The sequence below is a fragment of the Lygodium microphyllum genome, chromosome 12, assembly GCF_053477565.2.
Source record: "Lygodium microphyllum isolate KBCC chromosome 12, Lygodium_microphyllum_v1.1.10, whole genome shotgun sequence".
In the NCBI taxonomy this organism is placed as follows: Eukaryota; Viridiplantae; Streptophyta; class Polypodiopsida; order Schizaeales; family Lygodiaceae; genus Lygodium; species Lygodium microphyllum.
The window spans coordinates 146,351,123-146,375,933 of record NC_141146.1 but is presented as its reverse complement, the minus strand read 5'-3'; the positions used below and the strand labels follow the sequence as shown (position 1 = coordinate 146,375,933).

General features: G+C 43.7%; 1 protein-coding gene across 1 annotated transcript in view; it reads left to right on the top strand.

The window, feature by feature from the left end:
- The first annotated feature begins 8,366 nt into the window (after window positions 1-8,366).
- LOC148028413 (RING/U-box superfamily protein) overlaps window positions 8,367-24,811 on the top strand; it is a 64,786-nt gene continuing 48,341 nt past the window's right edge. The window contains exons 1-3 of the mRNA XM_087690218.1: window positions 8,367-8,739; window positions 9,389-9,444; window positions 9,613-11,094. Of these exons, the coding sequence (XP_087546344.1) occupies window positions 8,496-8,739; window positions 9,389-9,444; window positions 9,613-11,094 (1,782 nt within the window). The 5' untranslated portion in view covers window positions 8,367-8,495. The remainder of the gene's footprint in view (window positions 8,740-9,388; window positions 9,445-9,612; window positions 11,095-24,811) is intronic.

Sequence of the window (24,811 nt, the reverse complement as noted above, 5' to 3'; positions counted from 1 at the left end):
CAATCATAGCCACTCTTTTACCTTCTCTCCATATGCTTTTGCCAATGCCTTCACAATAGGTGGGTGACCTCTTTCACTTTTGTCATTTCCTTCAAGGTTATAAGCTGAAGTTAAAGTAAGCTTTATCCCCAGCTATGCAAAGAAATCATGGGCTTCATCTTCATCCAGTTCACCTCTATTTGCTGTAAATTTTTCTACACAGCCATATCGACAAAATATCTATTCTAAGAGAAAAGTACACATTGCTTCATTTGCCAAAGACATGTAGGCATCATTACTAAATCCACCACCCATGTAAAAGGAAGAGACAAGGGATATGTGTGGATTGTAATCCATCTCGATGTCTCACAGATGAATACATTTGACATGTCGTACATGTTTCCACAAAGTGAGCAACATCCTTATACATGCCCTACCACCAATATCTTTCTTTGATCTTTGCAAAAGTACCCCAAACACTTCTATGGCCAGCCCATAAGCTTTCATGAAATTATTGCATAATATTTACTTGTGAAGCTTTGTTACCCAAAACTCACAATGGCATACCCCGTTTCTTCTCAGTATGTTTCCACAAGTATCAATCTTTTAAGAAAAACCCATAGGCTTTCCTCTTGATCTTCTTAAACTCCTCATTCAACCACTCATCTCTCTTTGTTAATGTACTAAGGCATTGACTAATTCTCGGCCACTCTCCTACATATTTGTCTTCTAGAAACACTTCTACACAAAATACATAAAATCTAAAGTGTCTTCTCTTTGTTGTCCAAGCTTCTATTAGTACTATAGCAACTCCTTACATTGCTAAATTCACTCTTACAACATTATTTTTAGTTGCAAGAAAGTCATCTTCTTCCTCCTCATCCATCATCCCATCTTCATTCTCATAGTGTGCCCGAGATAATATGTCTAACACTAGATTATCTATTCCTGTAATATGTTGAAATTCAGGGTTCAAAGATTTGATGTATGCAATCCATCGGAGCATAGCAATGTCTGAGGTAGCACAACTAGTTATCATATCCAATACTGGTAAAAACAATCAGTCTCAAACAATAACTACACGAGCACCCATAAAATACTCCCTATCACATTCAAGGGCTGTTACAATTCCCCATAATTCTCTTTTTACCTATGGATACCTTCTCTATCATTCAGTCAATACTTTAGCTTGAAAGCGAATTGCATATCTTTGCCCTTCCTCATCATCTTGCCCAATTGCCCATCCAATCCCGATTAGGCTCATATCAACAATAATAATGATAGGCTTTCCATGTAGATAATCAGCCATTCTCAATGTAGAAGCTGATTTCAACAACTACTTCAATTTCTTCATTGCTTTTTTATGCTTCCTTTCCTAGTGAAACCTCTGACCTTTCCTCAAGAGCTGATATAGAGCATTAGCTACATGTGCAAAGTGAGGGATCCATATCAAATAAAACACACATGCACCCAAAAACCTATACACCGTTGATACATTCATGCATACATGTTGCATTCTATCAGTCCCATCTATTTTTTCTAGTGATGGTCTTCGCCCATAGGGCCCACACATATGCCCAACAATCAAAACCTCTTCAACTCCAAAGAGTGACTTTTGTCCAAAAACAATTAAATGCACCTCTTTTAGATGCGTCAAAATCCTTTCACAATCAAGAACATGGTCAGCAACAAACAGTCTGCATCCATGAGCATCCATCCCTTCATTCTTTTCATCCACTGCACACCCTTTGATTGGAACATCATCCAAGAAGGGCATTGTCAATTGTGGCATAAAATCATGGAGTACCCTATTCATAGCATTTGTCACTGTGTGCTACTGAGTTCATTGTACCCTCCGGGATAGTACACATCCGTACTAACCCCAATGGAGTATTTGGTGCGCAAATCGGATGCCATATGCGTACGTAGCGAACGCCGGAAGGTCCCCAAGAACAAAGCACTCTATTTTTTGCTCAAAATCCAAAAGAATAGACTTGCATGACATGAAGCAAAAAGAACAATTAGGTACAATCTGCCCCCATGCCTTGTGTGAGTGCTCCACAAAGCATGTATTTAATATTTTATTCCTCTTCAAGCTCAAAAATAGCCCAAATTTACAATTAGCATGCTTTAGCTTTTGTGTTTGCTTTTGTCCAAATAAAGAATAAAGCGGTTGGGTGCCCTAAGAGTCGGGCTGTGCCCAAATACATTGACCAATAATGAATATTTAAATCGTGCACCCATGCACATACAAAATAATAAATATATGTCAAGCGCTTCAATAAATAAGCGCATCAAAATAAATATTGGTGCCACGCCTAAGACGCGCGCCTATAAAAAATGATAATTTCTTCTAAATAACTTGAATACACGCTATCCCCCAGTGCTTCCCAGCACCACTACCGCCTGCTCAACACATCAACTGAAGCCAATTGTTAGAAAATAATAAAATTAAACTGAAAAAAGTGAATACCTAGCAATCTTCAGCTACAAAATAAATAGATAGGTTGGAACTCTGTCCTAACCTTAATTTAATACGAATGCACACTCTAAACTCATAAACGTCCATTAATTTAAATATGTATTTTGCGGAATCACCCACTTGCACATTAAATTAAGGTGACGCCCGAAAAGAACAAGCGTCCCCATCAACTTTTCGCACAAGGAATACACATTGTGTACGAGCCCCGGTAAATAAATATAATTTTATGGAATCCACCGTGGAATATGTCTCCTAGCATCAGTCTTCATGGTTGTGATATCCCTGCTCTCAACTACAAGTTGAAACTAATCATACCCCGAGTAAAGATCACCAAAAGAAAATATCGCTTTGCTTGCAAAATCCTCTACAAATTCATCAACCATAGGACTTGCACCCACATTTCTTATGGTCACTTTATTGATCGGTTGCATGTCTTAAATAAATCTCAAAGCTCCATTCTTTTTTGGCACAGTACACCAACGATTTGAGTATGGGACTAAAGAGGGCTCCAAGATCTTCGTGTGAATCTTTTCATTTAGTAAATCCATTAGCTTTGGCAAGTAAGCTTTAGGTACTAGAATAGGCCTTAAGTTCCATGGTACATGTGACACAATAAATATTACCACATGAGAGACAACATTCGGATCCACACAACCTATTTCAGTTGGATAAAATGCAAATGCTTTTCCATGCCTAGCCAACATTTGCATAAAATAGTATCTTTCAGTAGGCAAGAGAAACCCTTTTGCACCAACTTTCAACTCATGTAATGTTTCAGCTACTATAAATTGATGACCTAGATAACCTATATCTTTAGAATCCTGCAAGCTTGGCTGCACTGACACTTTTTTCATACAGACCCTTGCTTTCTAGTGGAAGCGGCAAAGCAACTGGTTTCACCTTTTTGTTAATCATCTTATACTTTGTCTCCACAATTGCTTCAGCCCATTATAATCCTTCCTGCTAAGCAAACAATGCTATAACATCATACATGTCCAAAGAATATACTAACAACACTCTATTTTCAGCCTCATTTTCTTCTACATGTATAGTTACTGACATTTCACCCATAGTGTCATTGATATTCAATCCATAAAAGATGCCTAAAATGCCTTCATTTTCATCTAACAACCCCAATGTTCTTAGTTCCTTAATATCACGTTTCATAGATATGCGTTTAGCCTTGCACATAGCTTCCATATGCTTAAACCAACATGAACTGTTTGCTATAAACTAAGAATAACCAATAGTAAATACATGCTTCATTCCATCAAGAGGCGAGTACATCCTCTAAACAGCACTATTGTAGTCTCTCATTACATCAATGCTTAATGAAAATCCGGGTCTTTGAATTCCCTTCCATTTGGAGGCAAAGAAGACTCTCGAAGTGTATCCTGATTCCTAGGATGATTAACACAAATGATAAGAAATTTGATTACTTTCCTCCCATCCTTGCATCTGACTCTTGCATAAGTAGAATCATTATCAAGTACATTTGTTTCCATACGCACTCCTATAATATAGGGCTATCCCAAAATCACTGCATATGAGGAATTATCTTGCACAAAGAAGCGTTGCTCTTCTTGTACATCACCAATCGTCACTTTTACATTAGAACATGCAACATGGAGCTCCCCCGAATAATTATTTGTAGCCCTCATATGTCAACCATGATTAGTGTCCACACAAGCCATGCACCATTCTCATACAATCCATGCTCAATGACATTAGTCTTAGACCTGTGGTCATGCAAAGTAACAAAAGGAGTTTCACGCTCCTCTATTTTCACTACTGTTTTAGTGGTAGCCCTGGCCAGTGATTTCTTGTGTAATGACTTTGAGGAATAAATCCTAGAGTCTCTTCCCCATATTGTTGCATTTGCCTTACTCCACCATGTATATTGCTACAAGACAATGCATTTTTAGCCACTTTCTTCTCTTTTCCACATACTGCTAATTATTAATATCCTACATAGATAAACCAACACTTACATCATGCTCATATTTAGTCCGAATACCCAACAAACCTGTTTATTCTTCAAATTGCAGCAATGCACTAATGGTATCACCAAGAAACTGGTGCTTTCTCTTAATTATGTCAATGATTTTGTTGAAATTCCAGCTTGGCAATGCCAAGCAACTCTCCAAAGGTGAATTCCACCCAACTGTTTTAGATCCATTCTTCAAGAACCTTCTTAAGATCTGTGGATCTCTCAATATCAGATTGCAGCTTATATCTTGGCTACTTGCTCTTCTTTTTGCCCTCTTGTTTGCTATTATGTTTTTGCTCTTGACCAACCTATTCATTAACATGCTCGGAAGGTGGCTGATTTGTACCTTTAGGCTGATCCACACTTCTTGTCACTCTCTTAGATGTCCCTACATTATCTTCATCTCCATTTCATTTCTCTTCAAAAAGTACATTCGTGTTTTGCACCTTTGCTAAATATACACTAAATATGAATTTATTAGTGATTCCAAATCAGTTATGTCACAAATGTCTTGCCTTGCACGATACATTTCACTATAAGTAACTTTCCTCTTTTCAGCTACATGCAAAGCATGTGTCCATATTGTAGCCTTCGGACGCTGCATTCTATCCAACTGTAGACCAAAAGTATAAGCATGTACATCCACATAAGCATTTCGAATAGCCAAGTCTTCCAACAACTTTTGCATATCTCCCTTTCCAAAATTTAAAGTAAGAGGCAATCTCGTTTCTTGTGCATGGATCTTGCCATCTTTCCAAAAGATGAGTTGTCATGCCAAGGCCTCCTAATAAGCACACAATCCTCCCTTTCATACTGCAAACTATCACATCACATACTTTTTCTTGGTTTAGGGGATGCTGCCCATCCCCTTTGCTCTTGTCATTTCTCATCCAATTTTGTGACCTTCAACTAAAGATCTCACATGCCTTTGACCAATTCATCTAATACATCTTCCCTAATAGTGGGAACATCAGGTGCAACCATAGGGTTAGCCACAGAAGTGGGTGACTTACTAGATCTATCAAGTGTTTTGCCCGTAACAGTGGGCAAGCTAGATACATGCAATCTTTCTCTTCTTCTATGCTTTTTCACAAGTGTAGTAACAACTTCCTTAACATGCCTCCACTGTTTTAAGCCGCGTCTCTATAGATCCTCTAACAAATCATCAAGCTTTCTTAAAGCTCAGGATCTGCCGCTTGTAGAATCAATTCAATTTTTTGACTTGTAAGAGCTTGTTGTTCTACAAATCTAATTGCTCAAACCGACTTTCAAATTCTTTTAATAACTATGTAGCCATAAAATCCTTATTGGGTTGTAGAACCCACTCCTATAAAGTCCTACGGGTAATCAAACCAGTGACTTCAATGTAAAATTCTTCCTTGAGTGTCTTCTTGAAAGCTACCTAGTCAGTATCCTATATGTATAATTTAGTAACTTGGGCTTTTAATTCATGTACAGTGACCCATATAAAATACTAGCTCCATATTTTGAGGATAGGTATGCAAATATACATTCTTGCCATTAAACAACTTCATCTCATACTCTACTGCTTGCATTCATCATAATAGTTTCTGTTTGAGCAAAAGCTTGCATCACATGTTGTTGTTGTTGTATCTACATAAGCATGTTTATATTATTGCACTAATTGCTATAAAACATCACTGGAAATTGTGCTTGAAGGTTCTCCCATCTTATATTTCCTTTCGACAACCTTTCACGTCGGGTTCACCAATGTCAGAGGGGTTTTAGTCAAAAGGTCGTATCCACCGGGGATTAGAGAGAGAAGGAAGTAGAGAATATGAGATAGAAGAGAAGAAAAAGAATAGACAAGAGGTACACAAGGTAAAGACAAAGCTCAATGAATCAAAGCACTATGTATTAATAGAACCTGAGAAGATGAGAACAAAATCCTTGTCCGGGATTACTCAGAAGCAATCTCCAAGCATTAGATCTCGTGGAGCGTCGTGGTAGACCAAAAACATGCACCAAACATTAACTTATTCTCAGCTGCTCAAACTACAAATCTGATGGTTTCATTGGCTTTGAAAGGGGTGTAAAACTGTAGGATACTTGCTCAGAATTCTCCTAGATCGCTCCTTCTTCTCCCAGTTTGGAGTGTTGTTTGCTGCTTGGAAATTGCGATTACGCTGCGCGAATTCAGAAGTCTCTTATTTTTGCACGAGATCTCCCAAAATTGGCTGAAAATCCAACTTGTTTTTTATACGTTGTCATATTCTAGAAGTATTTTATATATATTTAGGATATTTACAAGAAATAATATCCAAAATATCAAAAATAGGCTAAACTTGTCTAAAAATCTAATATTTTTGAACCATCCATACTATGGACACTAATACTAATGACTAATATGGCATTGACTCTTTAGATTAATAAGAAAGCTGGATGACAATGCACTCTAGAGTTTTTCACACTATGTCCGCATAGCGACACAACAATGTAGAGACACAAAAGCAAGTACTTCATCTACAACATAAGATGTAAGAAGAATGACAAGGAGTACATAGGACAGACGAACAACATCGAGAAAAAAATCCAATAATATCAAAGAGATTCCGTCAAGAAAATAAAGAAATACATATAAACATTTTAGCCATTGGAGAATAACTTTGAGGTTAATATAGAAGCAATAGTTGACAGCATTGACAAGGCTACAAATCTTGAGCAAGCCACTATCCGTAAGAAAAATGCAACTATGACAGGGTACAACAACCTATATGGACACCCAACAATTTGTAAAAAAGTATTATTTTTCGAAGAGGAGAAACCTCATTTAACATAGCAAAAAAAAATGTAAATGTTGAAACTCACGATCATTGACTCGAACTATATATGTATACATATTCTTCTTTCAAAATTCTCTATGTATTTAAACAATGCTAAAACTTATCTATAAACATACTTCGCTTCAAAACATGTCACATGTCTAAACACAATCAGTAAAACTGCTACATAACAAACATGCAAGATTTTCATATCGAACTTCGTACTCCTTTACTTAGCTACACATGTCAACTTAGTTTATTTTCTCTAAATGGATTTTTTTTTTGGGTCCGCTTAAGAGAGAGGACTATAGATCTTGAGGTCCATTAACCAAGATTTATTTGTAAAGTCAATCGTTACAGAGTCAACAGGGGGAGTTTTGAAAATCTTGAAGGAACCGAGGAATAACATGGTAGGTTGCATGACAACTTGCTAAATTTATTATGATGAAGGTATAAAAAGTTCTTTTCTCTTGGAACTCTTTGTTTTTTGGCTCAAGTCTAACAAGTACATGCATAGGGGGTGTCTCTCTCTCTCTCTCTCTCTCTCTCTCTCTCTCTCTTGTGTGGATGAAAACTTGTGGTTGATTGTTAGAATGTGAGAGAGAGAATCTCAGAAGGGAATATGTTGTGGTTGTTTGCGAGGATATGAGAGAGAGAGAGAGAGAGAGAGAGAGAGAGAGAGAGAGAGAGAGAGAGAGAGAGAGAGAGAGAGAGAGAGAGAGAGAGAGAGAGAGATTGATTGCATGCAATGAGAGATTAAACTCAATAAAGCGAAATACACTAACAACGAGGACAAACTTTCGTGGCGAAGCGAATGCATGAATACCTTTCCTAAGGAATTAACTGAGCTACCCCTTGGGCCCTAAGCATTCATCCCCAACTTAAAAACCCACTAGGCGTGGAGAGCGCCTAGACTCGCCCCGGCGCGATTTTTGGGGGGGGCGGGTGCTGGACGTGTGGCACCCGTCCCCGTGTTTTCTTTTTTTTGGTGGGGTGGGGGCTGCCACATGGCACCCGCCCCCCACCTCTCCTTAACTAATAGTATAGTTTATTGGTGTTATTGCTTATTTTGTGTGTGTGTGTATCTATATATATATACATATATAGCTTGTGTATGCATTTAAGGGAAAAAAAGAAAGCAAAAAGGTTTCCAGCTATGTTCCCTCGCTTGGGCTGATCAATTCTTCTTCTGCGCATTGTTTGGTTGTTTGTTCCATCTCTCTTCTCTGTTCTGCGTCTTCCTCGTCCCCTCTTCTTTTTCATGTCCAGCTCGCCCCCGTCATTTGTACCGTCGGTAGCCTCCTTCGAAGCTCCTCCTCCTCCCCCCCCCTCTCGCAGCGACAATGGATCATCGTCTAGGGTTTCTCGTCTGCCCGTACAACGTTTCCAGGACCTTCGCATCGAACCCGATCCCGATGCAGATTCTGCATCGACAAGGAGCAAATCATCACTCTCGCTCAATCCTCTCGCCAAGGAGTTTGTTCCCAGCACATCATCGTCGGCGAGTATGAGTCTGTGCTAATTCTGATTCATAACTATCCAGAGCCTTTTGTCCCTTGATGATAGGCTTTATAGAATAATATTTTGTGTGGTAATTGTGTCGTAGTTATCTGCAGATTTTGGCCTATTGATAATGACTTTCTTTAACTGATTTGCATCGACAGGGCAGCCGGCTGTAGCTTCTCTCGCACATGTCCTGTTCTTTGGATAATGTGCACTTGCGTGCTTGCCTGCCTGCGTCCGCATGTGTGCGTGTTTTGTAAAACCAATTGCTAGTCTGTTGGTCGTGACTTTAGAATAAAATTAGTGTTGATGCAAGAGAAGTTGCCAACCTGTTTTGCAATCAGGCACATTAACTACTGCTTGCAGGCGATTTTTTCAGCAAGGAGGTATTTCACTCAATATGGAGTCAACTGTCAAAATGCTTATGTCTTTTATGTCAATGACATTTTGCTTTGTTAGCTGAGAAGAAGTACTCTGTGGCCCTAATTTAATGACTCTCTAGCACGAGTTTGGGATGTGACATAGTAGGCTTCTTTTTTGACAAGTAGAAGTTCAGTGGCAGATTTTGTTGTGATGAGGTCAAGCTGTCTTTTAAACTAGGGATCAGTGAGCTTGATGCCCTGTTTTGATGACTCTGAGGTTATGTTACAGGTGAAGGATTGTTGCCAACTAGAGATTCAGGAGATCTTTCAGTCAAATCATCTAACGTAAGTTTTCCATTCTCTGAATTATTAACTCTTATAGAATATGCCTTCTCTGCTATAGGTCGCTTGCCCTAACATAGAAAAAATATATGTATTTTAATAGGCGTTTGCACAAATGTTGTGATGTGTTGGTAACATCTCCATTCACTGATGCTGGGTTTCAATGTTCAGCTGTCTCTTCCAGTCCAATCCGGCGGGTCAGATGCTGGCAGTGAGACGATGAACCAGGCTGCCTTTGATGGAAGTACATGCAGAGAAGAAGATCCTTCCATTACCGATCAATCAAAAGGGGGTTCATCAATAGCTTTCAAGCGAGGACACACTGGTTATAGCAGGCCCTTGGTAGCTTCAAAAGGAGGTTCAGATGCTGCTTCGAATGTTGCTGGTACAGGTGGACCTGGAAAGCGTGGTCAGTTCTTGAATGCAAATCATTTACTAAACTTCCAGTATGATCCAATTGTGCGGCCTCCAGCAGCCAGAACCCCCTTTATTCGCAGGCCTCTTAAAGTGCAACCGTACAACAAAGAATTGTTTTTGCAGGCCAACTTTAGGTTTCTGGTGTCAGACTATGGTGATTATCTGGTCAATGCATCTGATCCTGACAAAATGCTAGAGTGGGAAGATGTTGCAGCTGTTAGTGTGTCTGCTTCTCATCCCATTCAATGCCCCATTTGCTTGGAAGCACCCCCAGTTTGTCCCCAAATCACATTGTGTGGTCATATATTCTGTTTTGCCTGCATTCTGCGCTATCTAGCCATGGGCGAGGAGGAACAGAAAAATGATTACTTCAAGAAGTGCCCTCTCTGTTTTGCGATGATCTCCAGCAGGGCACTGCGAACGGTTTTGATTGATGATGTACACAGCTATCAGGTGGGTGATTTTGTTGAATTCACACTCCTGAATCGAGCAAAAGGCTCCATAATCCCTTTTGAAAAGAACAATCCTGTCATTGGCACCCTGCCATACAGCAACGATGGACAATGCCACCCGTTTTCCAAGTTCACTCTAACTTCAGAAACAGAAATGACAGCAATCAAAGCTATTGCAGAACTTTCAAGTTGGGCGGAGAAGGTGCAGAAGGAGGGTGGCGAGGAAATGGACTTACTCCCATTTGTCTTTGCAGCAATTGACCAGCTTCAGGAAAGGAAAGTCACTTGGGGAGAACATCGTGTCTCAGAATTTCTCTCTAGCAGTCCACCTGTGAGGCAGAGGATCATGGCTCAGACAAGAGAGAGGACAGTGCATGCCTCTAGCCCACCCAATGACACTCTAATCTCGGGCAGCACTACAATGGTCACTAATGTGAGCCAGGTGGGGGAAACACAGGACGTGGCTGCTGAAATGGAAGCTGCCATGGCAGATCTGAAAGATAGAGCAGCTTGGGTGTATGAAAATGCTTTTTCAGATGAGGAAGAGGGGGGCAGTAAGAAGTCTAAACCTTCAAGACCAAGGGGAGGGACATCTCAGCCGCAGGATATTACTGGACACGCAGAGAAAACAAGGCCTGTTAACATTCCTTCAACATGGGAAGATATCTCAATTGATAAAGGTCAGGTGTTTGAAAGGACACAGACAGTGTTGGAGTCGGATAAGCATCCTCTTCAGGACATTAACAAAGACTTTGAAGAGAGAGAATCATATGCATTCTACCAGGCAAGTCATTATGTTTCTTTTACTGAACCGAGCCGGTTGTGATCTATTTTAAATAGTTTGTGGCCATTATGATTTTTTGTATTGCTGAAGGCATTTTCCAAAACATGTGTATTCTCCAATTTCGTTTTCTAATCTCTAGAGACCACGTACCACAATCCCTTCTACACAAAGCATGCTTTAATAATAGCACTCCATGTGAAGTAATCAGGATTGTGAAGTTTGTCATTAGTAGAACAGTACGGACGAGCAAATAGAGAGCGAGAGAGTACATCCAAGCACAATACAGACTCCACAAAGTACAAGTTCAAACATAGTGTCAAGGGACACTGATCACAAAGTGTTTGCAAAATCTGGGAAAATTGAAATCACAACAGCTGTCAACCATGAATAGAGGCTGAAAACACTGCTGCCCAGCTGACAGGGACATGAAATGCTGTAAATGCAACTCCTGCAGAGCAAAACGCAGATGGACATGCATTAAATGCAGTTGTCAGAATGAAATAATGCAGAAAATTAGAAAACGCAGGCAGCAGCATAAAAATGCAGGTAAGTGAGCCCTGAAAAGTCCTAGAAACTAGTTGCCCAGGTTGCAGTAAACAGATGAAAGCACATATGTTTGATACCATGTCAGAAGTGGGTGCAACGATGGAAGGGTAGAAAACTGCTGTAATAGACTGCGCAATACAAGAGAGGAGAAAATAGAAGAAAATAAAAGAACACAGCAAGGAGAGAACTCAAAGATATGCTTGGGAAATGGAATCCACATAACAAATATGAGACAGTTGTGTACAGCAGTGAGTCACTAGCTGTGTGGACACTGGCATCAGCTCCCTCCTTCCAACAAGGGCTGCATTGGAATCTGCAAGTGATGAATGAATGACTGTGGAGGAGGGAGCTGAATAAATAGGCAAAAAATATGCCATAAATGTGATTGGGTCGGCCAACATTTAATGTTGGTTTGCTAGAAATAAATGCCATTAACACAATAATCATGACACATAAAAAATTGTTGAAAAATCACTTATAATAGTGAATTGTTTGCATCTATAACAGGTCATTTGTTGTGTTTTCAGCACTTATTTTCATCATCCTCCACTCCAATTGGTGGCTATTGCATTCAGGATTTGTTTCCAGGGACGACACACATCCACACCTCCCTTAGTCCTCTCCCAAGAGAGCCACCGATTGTTGGATAGCTCTGCCCTTGAGCATTTTGTTCATTCTCTCATTTATTTATGACATTGGTTCATTCACTTCAAAGTTCTCTTCCTTCTCTAATTGTATTTGTATTTTGTGTTTAGGGTTTGCATTTATTGCGTTACTGTCTAAGTTATTGTGTTTCAGCCATGTTCGTACATTTTGTGCCTCTCTGCAAACCCTAGTATATCTTCATATGGTATCATAGCGAGTGCTCTTTTAAAGAGTATCTTGTGGCTATTGCGGAGAACTTGGGTTTGCGCGAGATACACGAACGACACATTTGACTCACGATGGCTTAGACGGCTCCATCTTTGGATCCTCAGATGCTTTCTCCAACTACTTTTTCAATGGAAGCCTTGAGTAGGCATTATGGTCTTGATTTGAAGGACAACGCTCCATCTACTTACTCTTCTTTTAGGGGTCATTTACATTCGTTTCATACTCTTTCATAAGGTCTATCTGTTAGCTTGCTCTTCTTCAGTCTCAGTCTGTCATCTCCTGGTTGTGAGCTCCTGTCAGAGTCTGACAGGAGACAGAGGAGCTTTGTCAGTGCATTTTTGTGGCTGCTCTAGTCAGCATGCAGCCCTGGTTTTGTTCCAGCCCAAACTGGGCTGGTTTTTGTGCAGACTGCCCATTTTCTGGGCAGTCGGCCAGATCTGGCCAAAGTCGGCCAGATCTGGCTGGTCGGCCAAAACTGGCCAGGTCGGCCAGTTTGGCTGGTCGGCCAGTTTGTTGGCCTGGGGGCTATTTATAGCAGCCCCCCGAGTCAGTCCAGCATTGTTCTCTGCAGGTACAGCACTGCTCCCTCCGTCTCCGTCTCCGGCATTGGTGCTGCCACTGCTTCCAGTCTGTCCTGGTTCCCTCACTGACGCTCCGGGCTGCGTGCAGGGACTGTTCTGTCCATTCCAGTGTATTCAGCATTCATCTCAGTCAGTGCAGACTTTCTTCCTTCATTCTCTGCTTTCTCTCTCCTCTCTGTGTTCGTGTTCTTCTTCCGTTGCACACTCTCACATGGTATCATCGCCTGATTGAGAGCACGGAGGACATACCTTCCGGAGAGATATACCTTCTTGCTGCTGCCAACAGATCAACCACAGCCAGGCGACTGCTACAGGAGGCTGTTCACCCTGCGTTTGCTGCCCACGCTGACTGCAGAGGCTGCCATGTCATCCAGCGACGCAGCAACCCTGCGGTTTCCACCAGGCGGCCTCTCCTGCTGCTGGGCGACCTCCCTACAGGCTGCGTTTTGCTGCTCTGCAGGTCGCTTCCACCCCAGGCGGCTCTTTTCCTGCTGGCGACCTCTGTCTGGGCTGTTTCCTGGTGCTGGTGGTCTCTTTTCTGGTGTTCGACATCAGTATTTTTTGCGTTTTGCAGATCCAGGTGTTTGTAGGCACTCTCTGCCTGCGTCTTGGTGGTTGGTGACCACATTGCTGGTCCTATTTCGACAGCGGCACAACTTTCTTTGGTATTTTGCAGATTGGAAGATGTCTTACCAGTTTTCAGGCTTTTAAGACTCAGAGGATGAGCTTCTCTCTCATCATTCCTCTGAGCGGAGGCGGGATTATCGTGAAGTTCGACATCGGGAAGAACCTCCTCGCACTCGTCCTTCTTCAGTCCATGCATCTCAGAGGGTTCCATCTACTGCAAAGGTTTCTTCAGTGAAGATTGCATCAGATGTGCGGATGCCTTCCTTGATTCCCTCTATACAGGTGCCGATTCTCCCTTCCTTTCCGAAGGAAGATAAGTTGGATGGTTCCAACTACTCCCTATGGTCCTGCAAGGTGGCTTGCATCCTTGATACCTTTGACCTTTGGGAGCTTGTTTCTTCGCCCATCGACCGACCCCCCGTGGATTCGTCCGATGGCACCTCTATGGACCGTGCTGCCTTATGGGATCGGCTCAACTCTCGAGCCCGTTCCTTTCTTTTTATGAGTCTCCATGATTCAGTTCTTGTACATGTTCACAGGTTACAGACCGCGGCGGAAGTGTAGACAAAGCTTGCGTCTTTGTATCAGCACAAGACATTTGCCCACAAGATTTCCCTGGAGAAGAAGCTGCGGATGCTCAGTCTTGATGGTTCTTCTTCCATGAAGGAGCATATCACGAAGATGGAGGATATGCGAGGCGAGCTAGCCTCTCTTGGTCGTCTGATATCGTCTGAGGATATGGCGATGATTCTGTTGACTCAGCTGCCATCACCCCGTTATGATGTCTTCTACACCAGCCTCATCACTTCGAGGACCCGTGAGACACTCCTATGGGAGGAGCTTTCCCCGCTTGTCTTGGAGCATGACGAGCGACTCAAAGAGGTGGGAGCCATGTTAGCAGATATTAGTCAGCTCATGGTGTGAGTCTGTGTTAGAGGCTGGGCATTTTATGCAGTATTTTATGGCACATTTTTGTGGCCATTTATGATGTATTATTTAGCATTTGTTGCTGGCCGACCAGCATTAAATGCTGGCCGACCTGCATTTTATGCTCCCCACTTTTGTGGCTATTTATAGGGCTCCTCCTCCACAGTCTTTTGTGCTTCAGCCATCAGTGGAGATCCTTCTGGGAGAGAGGAGCCGGTGCTGAGGAGCCCACGCAGCCAGTGACTCACCGTTGTATGCTGCTGTCTCATGTTCGATATGGATTCCATTTCCCGAGCATACATCTGAGTTCTCATCTGTCTACTGTGTTCATTCTTTCTTCTGTCTTGTGTTTCAGCATTTATTTCAGCATATTCTTTACGCTTCCATTGCTGCACCACTTCTGACATGGTATCAGATTTCAGGCTGCAACCTATTTGTGCTGTGTTTTCTTGCTGATTTCAGGATTTACACCCTTCTTGCTGATCAGCCAGCTGTCCTTCCTGCTGGCGACTGCTGATTTGCTGCTGGCGACAGTGTTTCGGCATTTGCGTTTTGCGTTTTTCTGGACAGATTTGCGTTTACTGCTGTTCCACTCTGTGCTGCCCGTGTTTCCTTCATCCAACTGCTGGCAACAGTCTTTAGCCCCTGTTTCTTCAGTTTGCAGCCTGCGTTTTGCTGTTTACCGCATTATTTTTGCCTGTTTTTCTGATTATTCAGGCCGTTTTTGCTGTTTTTGGCAGTTTTTGACTGATTTTTTCACTTTGTGCAGCAGCTTTTGGCTTATTTTGGTCAGCCTTTGGGTTATATTGCATGTGAACTCACTATTTTTGGTGTTTTTGGTTGCGTTTTGGCTGTGCTCACTCTCCCAACGACCCTCTTTTCTTCTACTTCTCTTCTTATCCTCTCCATATGGCTCCTCCGTGCACTTCCTACAAGCTCCCCCCGGAGTTTGATGGAGTGGCCAATGCTTTGCGGGCGCAGACATCATCGACTCCTGTCAGTTTTACACATATGACCTCGATGCTTCTTGAGCATGAGGCATCCTTGAGATTACAGGGGCGGCTTCCGGCACATTATGGAGGTGAGGCTTATGTAGCTTCAGAGAGGGGTGACGGGAAGAAGAAGTCGAAGGCCCAGTGTTACCACTGTGGCAAGAAGGGACATTTGCGGAAGGACTGCAAGAAGTTAGCGGCTTCCAGGAAGAAGGAACAGAAGACGAAGCGGGATGGTGACTCTACCGATGAGTCCTCTCCTTCATCAGACTCTGACTCCGATCCTCCGACCAAGGAGAAGTCCAAGGCGCGGAAGGGATCCTCTTCTTCGGATTGCGGGAAGGGCTTGGTGGCCCCTTCCTCGGCTGCTTTCTAGTGGTGGTGATGCGGTCATCCCTCACGACTCCTCGTTGCCAGAGAGGGAGTGTGAGCGGGTGTTGGTGGGGCTGCCGTGCCTCATCTATATTTTGATACAGGTGCACAGGTTCCAGAGAGGGACGTCCCTGACGCATCGACGGTATCTGGCAGTGAAATCCTAGAGACTGGAGTTGATTTCTGGGTTCATGATGAGCTGTTCTTCTTGACAGAGAGCGAGAGGCTTTCGTCTGGAGCTCACATGAGGGGACACTTTGGTGGTTTGGCCACAGGCGGGGAATCCATGGTCACATGTTCAGAGACATGTTTGGCAGATTGGCTTTGTATGTCCTGAGGGACATAGGTGACATTACACAGAGAGCTGCTATGAGTCTTCTCTATTTTCAGGTATTGTTGGTATGATCGACATCGACATCAGATACTCTCCGAGGCTTCTTGGTGGTGGGCTGGCCACTCACCGCTTGGACATCCATGGTCCTTCTGGTGTTTATTTGTTGTGTAGTTTATGATTCTCCATCATTGTACTCTTTCATTGTATCCGATCACACATGATCTGAGAGAGGGTGTTAGCAGATATTAGTCAGCTCATGGTGTGAGTCTGTGTTAGAGACTGGGCATTTTATGCAGTATTTTATGGCACATTTTTGTGGCCATTTATGATGTATTATTTAGCATTTGTTGCTGGCCGACCAGCATTAAATGCTAGCCGACCTGCATTTTATGCTCCCCACTTTTGTGGCTATTTATAGGGCTCCTCCACAGTCTTTTGTGCTTCAGCCATCAGTGGAGATCCTTTTGGGAGAGAGGAGCCGGTGTTGAGGAGCCCACGCAGCCAGTGACTCACCGTTGTATGCTGCTGTCTCGTGTTCGATATAGATTCCATTTCCCGAGCATACATCTGAGTTCTCATCTGTCTACTGTGTTCATTCTTTCTTCTGTCTTGTGTTTCAGCATTTATTTCAGCATATTCTTTACGCTTCCATTGCTGCACCACTTCTGACAAGCCAGTGGCTCCACCAGAGCATTTACGGCCGGCACAGGTGGCGGCAAGAAGAAGAAACAAAAGAAGGAGAAGGCCAAGGACAAGAAGGAGGAGGACAAGAAGGATGCGAAGGAGAAGAAGCCCAAGTGTCCCCATTGTGGGAAGGGCACTCATCCCGAGGAGAAGTGTTGGCAGAAGTATTCCCATTTGAAGCCTAAGGAGAAGGACTCGAAGGCGGCCCCAGCCACAACAGAATCTGCGTTTGTGCATGTCTTTGTTGAGGGAGACACTGCCCTAGCTTCTACCACACAGAAGAAGCCTTGGCTCGTCGACAGTGGAGCATCTTCACATATGACCTTCCGTCAGGATTGGCTTCAGGATCTTCGTTCCAGAGGGGGTACAGTCACCATTGGTGACAATTCTACAGTTCCTGTTCGAGGAGTGGGGACTTTACCTATGTTTTCTGACAGGCGGTCTTCCTCCGCCAAAGTTCTCTATGTCCCTGATTTGGGTTTTAACCTATTATCTGTGCATGGTCTTACTCAGTTGGGTACCCGAGTCATTTTTACTCAGGATGCAGTCACAGTGGAGGATGCTTCTACAGGTGATGCTCTTTGGACAGGTACACAGGAGGGTGGGTGTTATACGCTCACAGTCTTGGCTGCGCGGACTTCCCATGAGCTTGGGCTGCTTTGGCATGCTCGGTATGGTCATTTGAACCTCGATTCTCTTCGCCGGGCTTCTAGGAGGAAGATGGTGGAGGGACTTCCTGATTTCCCTCCTCTTCACACTTTGTGCCCTAGCTGCTTGAGGGGCAAGCAGCACCGGCAGCCTCACCTGCAGGTTGCTTCTAGGCGGGCTACTTCTCCGCTTGAGTTGGTTCATACCGACCTTTGCGGACCTATGGGCACGGCCTCCCTTGGGAAGGCCAAGTATTTGATGCTGATTGTGGACGACTTTAGTCGTTATGTGTGGCCTTATTTCTTGGAGTACAAGAGCGAGGCGTACTCCCGTTTCTGTGAGTGGCAGGTGTTTGTGGAGACCCAAACAACTTCCAAGGTTCGTGGTGTTCGAGCTGATCACGGTGGAGAGTTTACTTCTCTTTTCTCTCAGTTTTGCAGGGATCATGGTATTCGGGTGGAGTATTCCCATTCGAACACACCATCAGAGAATGGTGTGGTGGAGGGTGCGAATCGGACCATGATTGAGATGGCCCGATCTATGCTGGAGCATAGGAGTCTTCCTCATTTCCTTTGGGGTGAGGCGGTGGCTACAGCGGTGCATATACGCAACCGCTCTCCGGCTTCGGCATTACAGGACATGACTCTGTATGAGGCTTTCTTTGGGAAGAAGCCTTCCGTGTCCCATTTTCGCATCTTTGGGTGCGATGCTTTTGTCCATGTGGACAAGAAGAAGAGGAAGACGAAGTTCGACTCTAAGTCGAGAAAGCTTATCTTCGTTGGTTATAGCACGACCACGAAGGGATATCGGCTCTATGACCCGACGACGCGGACGGTTGAGGTGAGCAGGGATGTGATCTTTGATGAGGCTTTGGCCTCTGAGGATCCGATTGATGGTTCTATTACCGATGTTTCTTCATCATCGACGGACCCCCCCCCCCCCCCCCCCCACCTTCTCTCCCTTCACTTCCTTCCAGGATGCCCCTTAGCACCCCCCCCTATTCCTCCTCCTTCGGCTTCCCTTTCCCCTTTGGTGGATGTGCCTTCGTCTCCTACGAGCTCTTCTACTGCCACTTCGGGATCTTCACGGGATATACAGCCTTCTTCAGATGCGGAGGATCTACCTTCACTCGGTGAGGGGGAGTCCCTCTCCGATTTGGGTCCTTTACAGGTTCCGGAGGCCCCCCGGTCTCCCTCACAGCCGCCGGAGTCTCTCCGGATTCCTTTATGGTATCGCCGGCTCATGCAGGATTCAGGTGTTACTCACTTTCCTGCTTCTTCTACAGGTCCCCGTCGATCAGCACGTTTATAGGCCCAGCGGGACAGTTCACTATGTATGAACTATGCTCTTATGTCACAGATTCTTCAGGATTCTGAGCCTTCCACTGTAGAGGAGGCTCTTGCACAGGATATTTGGAGACAGGCTATGCAGGCCGAGCTCGACTCCATCGAGCGAAACCATACGTGGGAGCTTGTACCGCATCTCGCGAAACGGAAGGTGATTGGTGTGAAGTGGGTCTTTAAGACCAAATATCTTGCAGATGGCTCCTTGGGCAAGCATAAAGCTAGGCTTGTTGCCAAGGGTTTTGCTCAGCGTGCAGGGTTGGACTACTTTGAGACCTTTGCTCCTACAGCTAGGATGACCACCATCCGAGTTCTTTTGGCTCTTGCTGCTCACCACCGTTGGCCTGTCTATCAGATGGACGTCAAGTCTGCTTTTCTGAATGGCGTTCTTGAGGAGGAGATTTATGTTTCACAGCCTCCTGGTTTTCTTGTGCAGGGGAAGGAGGATCATGTCTACAGGCTGCGGAAGGCTCTTTATGGCCTAAAGCAGGCTCCTCGTGCTTGGTACCAGCGGATTGACCGCTTCTTTCTACAGAGTGGCTTTGCGCGCTCCGCTTATGATCCCAACCTCTACTTACGGGTTGTGGATTCTCTTTCGGTGTTCCTTATCTTGTATGTGGATGATCTTATCATTACAGGGAGCGACACTCAGCAGGTGGAGCATACACGGTCCATTCTTCATCAGGAGTTTGACATGACGGATCTAGGGATCCTTCACTTCTTTCTAGGACTGGAGATCTATCAGATGGCACAGGGCATTTTTATCTCGCAGCACAGGTACATCTCCGAGCTTCTTTCGGAGTTTGATATGGCTGAGTGTCGGCCTATCTCATGCCCCATGGACCCTGAGTCCAAGCTTTTGACAGCTGGAGTTCCTCTTACCGATCCCACCCGTTACAGGTGCCTTGTCGGCTCTCTTATCTGGCTGCTTCACACTCGGCCGGATATCTCTTTTGTGGTGGCTTTATTGTCTTCTTTTATGCAGACTCCTACCCAGGATCACTGGCAGGCGGCCTTGCGGGTTCTTCGCTATTTACAGGGGACTCGATCCTTTGGGATCATGTATGGAGATGGGATTACCCTTTCTGGATGGAGTGATTCTGATTGGGTAGGTGATGTGGATTCGAGACGATCCACTACAGGTTATGCTTTCACCCTTGGATCTGGTGCTGTCTCTTGGAGCAGCAAGAAGCAGCCTACTGTGGCACTTTCTTCTACAGAGGCTGAGTATCGGGCCCTATGTTCGACCGCTATGGAGGCAGTTTGGCTCCGTCGCTTACTCGTGGAGATTGGCTTTTCCCAGACCGGACCTACGGAGTTGCGCGTGGATAACCAGAGTGCTCTTGCTCTGGCCAAGAACCCGGTGTTTCATGCTCGTACGAAGCACATTGAGGTTCAGTATCACTATGTTCGAGAGCGGATCGTGGATTCGGAGCTGGTGGTGGTCTATTGTCCTACGGCGGCCAATGCAGCTGATCTCTTTACGAAGCCGTTGCCTCAGGCTTCTTTGCTTCATCACATGCAGTTCTTGGGTCTTCAGACTCTCCCAGGAGTTGAGAGGGGGTGTTAGCCTGCTCTTCTTCAGTCTCAGTCTGTCATCTCCTGGTTGTGAGCTCCTGTCAGAGTCTGACAGGAGACAGAGGAGCTCTGTCAGTGCATTTTTGTGGCTGCTCTAGTCAGCATGCAGCCCTGGGTTTGTTCCAGCCCAAACTGGGCTGGTTTTTGTGCAGACTGCCCATTTTCTGGGCAGTCGGCCAGATCTGGCCAAAGTCGGCCAGATCTGGCCAAAGTCGGCCAGATCTGGCTGGTTGGCCAAATCTGGCCAGGTCGGCCAGTTTGCTGGCCTGGGGGCTATTTATAGCAGCCCCCCCAGTCAGTCCAGCATTGTTCTCTGCAGGTACAGCACTGCTCCCTCCGTCTCCGTCTCCGGCATTGGTGCTGCCATTGCTTCCAGTCTGTCCTGGTTCCCTCACTGACGCTCCGGGCTGCGTGCAGGGACTGTTCTGTCCATTCCAGTGTATTCAGCATTCATCTCAGTCAGTGCAGACTTGCTTCCTTCATTCTCTGCTTTCTCTCTCCTCTCCTCTGTGTTCGTGTTCTTCTTCCGTTGCGCACTCTCACACTATCTTAGTTAGAGCGTTGCACTGATGAGGCTGATCACCTCTCAGTTAAGGAAAGACCATTGCTAAAAGTTCAAACTCTTCACAATTGAGCCTAGTGGGAGTTTTGTACAATTCATTTTTATGTGATTCTAATTTTGTCTATATCGCTTCTCTTATTGTACAGGAGTCAGGAATCGATTATAAGTAACCATGGAGACCTAGATTGGTACCGGTATGGTTTTGATGAAAACTCTATGTTTAAAGATATTCTAGATGGTAATTTTGTGTTCTCTATTTCATTTGAGTATGAGTTTGATGCTTTCCATTCACCTTCACATTTCTTGTCCTTCCCTCCCACATTCACTTCACATTTAGATTCCTCTTTTTTCAATCTAGACCCTTGCTTTAGACCTACAATAGGTTATCCAATCTTAGCGTACATTGTCTTTGATACACATCAAGGTTTTAGGCCATTACTAGATACTCAGAAACATACCACTTTGCATCGTATGTTATACAATTTTAGTGTACATTGTCTTTGATGTACATCAAGGATCTAGGCTATCACTAGACACTCATAAGTATACTACTCTGTATCTTGGTACATTGTTATTAGGAATGCCATCCTTTAACTTTGTGCCTTGCACAATACTCGCAAGTGTGTTACTCTCTGTCCTTTGGTTCTCGTGTGAGGAATTCCCCTCTTGCACATTGTACTTCCCTCCGTTGCTCAAAACACATGAATCCCCATCTTGTGCTAATGAGTCATCTCCTTAAAAGTAAATAAGGAATGGAAAGGGATATGCTTGATGAAGAAAAATTGCCTAGATAGTCAAATGCAAGGTGGAGATGACATCTGGAGAAGGAGGAAGCTGTTGCCAAGCCAGAGATGTTGATACCAGACTGAGATGTGTTGTCACCAGGGTGGAGAAGCTGATGCGAGGGTGGGAATGGACTCCAAATGCAAACCCGATGCTGAGTAGATAGGGTGCTTGAAGAAAATGGAGTGAGAGAGAACAGACGAAAGTCCCAAAGGAAGTGAGGGTGGTGAGATGTGGTAAAGAATGAATGGGAGATGCCGTATTTATATATGCATGAACAGTCTTGAGTCTTGTCCACTGAAGTTTCTTGAGCAGTGCTTCGACTCTCTCGAAAGACCCTAGAAAACCTTTTTGGGATTGGAAACTGAAACTAAAAGTGGGAATGAAAAAGAGAAACTGTATGTGCTAGGGTTTGCACTAAGGAAATACAACATGTACGACCAAGACTGAAACACAAAGGCTTGGACAAAGAGAAGCAAAACTCAAACCCTAAATGCAAAATATAACACAAAACACAAAAACTCAAATATAGAGAGAAACACAGAGAGAAGAAACTTTGAAGTGAATGAATGCTATAAATGAATGTAAGAGTGTACGGAATGCCCAAGGGCAGAGCAATGCAGTGTTGGAGAGTGACGTCTATCAAAGACGGATTCCAAGTGTGGTAACCACTAGTTGGAGTGTCGGAGTGTGGGTGAAACCAGCCTTTCTTCCTAGAATGGGTGGTGATAACCTGATTTAAGAGTTAATTACAGCAATAAATAAATGCACATAAAATAATATACACACTTTACCATAACATTCTTGGACAATAGACACCCTGTTGGCCCCAAAATTGGCGCCCCTTGCGGTATTTCTTTAGCTTTCATTCAATTGGAAGGAGTACAACTTGAGATTCTTCAATCTCCTCCTGCTAACCAATTGCTCTTGCTGTCATAAATGTCCAGTAAGCTTTTTGGGTCATTTGCCCCTTGTTTCACCCAAGACTTCTTCTCCAATTTGACCCTTGGCTGGCCAAATGCTGCCCCAAATCAATTCAGGATGGGCTGGCTCTTGAAATCCCTTGATAATCTTCAATTATCAGCTGCTGCTGACTTCAGTTCCTTGAGCCTTCAATCTTTGGCACAGATCCCAAGGTGGCTGCTAAACCCTAATTTCTGCTGTGAATTAGGGTTTACTGCAGAAATTACAGATCAGCCCACCAAAAATGCCTGAGATCTCCTCTGAATGGCTGAGAATTGCTGAGAATGGTTGAGTATAGGCTGAAGGAGATGAGAGAATGCTGTAGAGAGAGAAAATTTTGAGATCTGTCGCGAAGAACTGATCAAAATCAGTTGCTGCCCTGCTGTACCAGCCCCAAACGGATGCACCAACAACAATAGGAGCATCAAAGACTGTGATCTTCAAGAGAAAGTGCATCAACAGCAATTGTTAGCTTCCCAAGGTCAAGAATATGCAATCTCCATCGCCAAAATGGTCTCCAATGGCTGGGAATTGGTCCCAAAAGCTGGCAGCAACAGTCCCAACACCTCTTTCCAACAGCTCCAAAATGAAAAAACGAGATTTTCCTCTCCCTTCAGCCCTATTTAGCCTTTCCCCCACTTGCATGGGAAAGTTTTGCCGAGTGGCAGCTTTCTTAATCAATTTTCAGCAATTTCCAGCCATTTAATTAAATTTTAGAATTAATTAATTCTGAAAATTAATTTGGCCCTTAATCCATACCCAGAAAATTGACCTTGCCCATCCAAAAATTAATTGGCTAGGCCATTTGCAACCCAAAGTGGTCCCATGCATTAATTGACCTTGGACAAGCATTAATCCATTAATTAATGCCTAGTCCCTAGTGTCACCACTGACACTTAATGGCCAATTAACGGTCCTAGGGGCAAACTGACACCAAAATTCACCTAGAATCTCCAACAAGTGTAACTTGTTACAACTTTTACCTTTGACACCCATCTTTTTCACAGGGTCCTTCGGTCTTCAATTGTGAGAAAGTAGCTTGCACCTCACATGTGCATCTTTTAATTGCACATTTGATTAATCCTTTAATCAAATGTCAATTAAACATAAGCAAAGTATCAAATTTTCACGTTCTTGTGATAGTGGGAAACACCAAATGTTGATCAGGAGAGTGTTAGGGAATTGAGGCAACAATAGGAGAGGTGTTTGCTAGTGTAGACGGCTTGCTAGACAGCAAAAATGTAGGTACTATAATAGTGGCTTGGTGGGAGAGAGAATGAGGTGTTAGGAGCAGAGATGGAAGATCCAACTCCTAGTGTGCTTTGAGTGGAAGTGGAATATAATTCAAGATTTTCAAATGAAGATGTGAGTAGATTAGAATGTGAAGAAGATAGTAGTGGGATGGAAGGTAGTTGAGAAGTATGGTTTACTTGCTCAAATGAAATAGATGGTAGATGCAACTAGCCTTCCTTTCGTGGATGGGTGGTAAATCCTTGATTACGACTTAATTACAGCAACAAACAATTAGTGCAAATCTGAAAATACAAATTTATCTACTCATCTTGGACAATGCATAGCTGATTGGTCCAAAATTGGCGCATTTTTCGGTATTTTTTTAGCTTTATTGAAAAAGAAGTTGATTTACAATGGGATTCTCCCAATCCCTTTCGGTATTCCAACTCCCCTTGCTGTGATGAATCACCAGCAAGTCTTTAATCCGATTTACCCCTTGATTTAGGCAATCAATTGGCCTTCACCTGCTTTGATGGAGATGGAAAATGCCCCAAATTCAATTATTTGATGGTCTTTCCACTTGAATAGGCTAAAAATAGCTTTAGCCCTATTGAATCCAAGTCTTGAAGCTTCCATTTTTTGGCATGCTTCTCGAGGTTGTTGCTAAACCC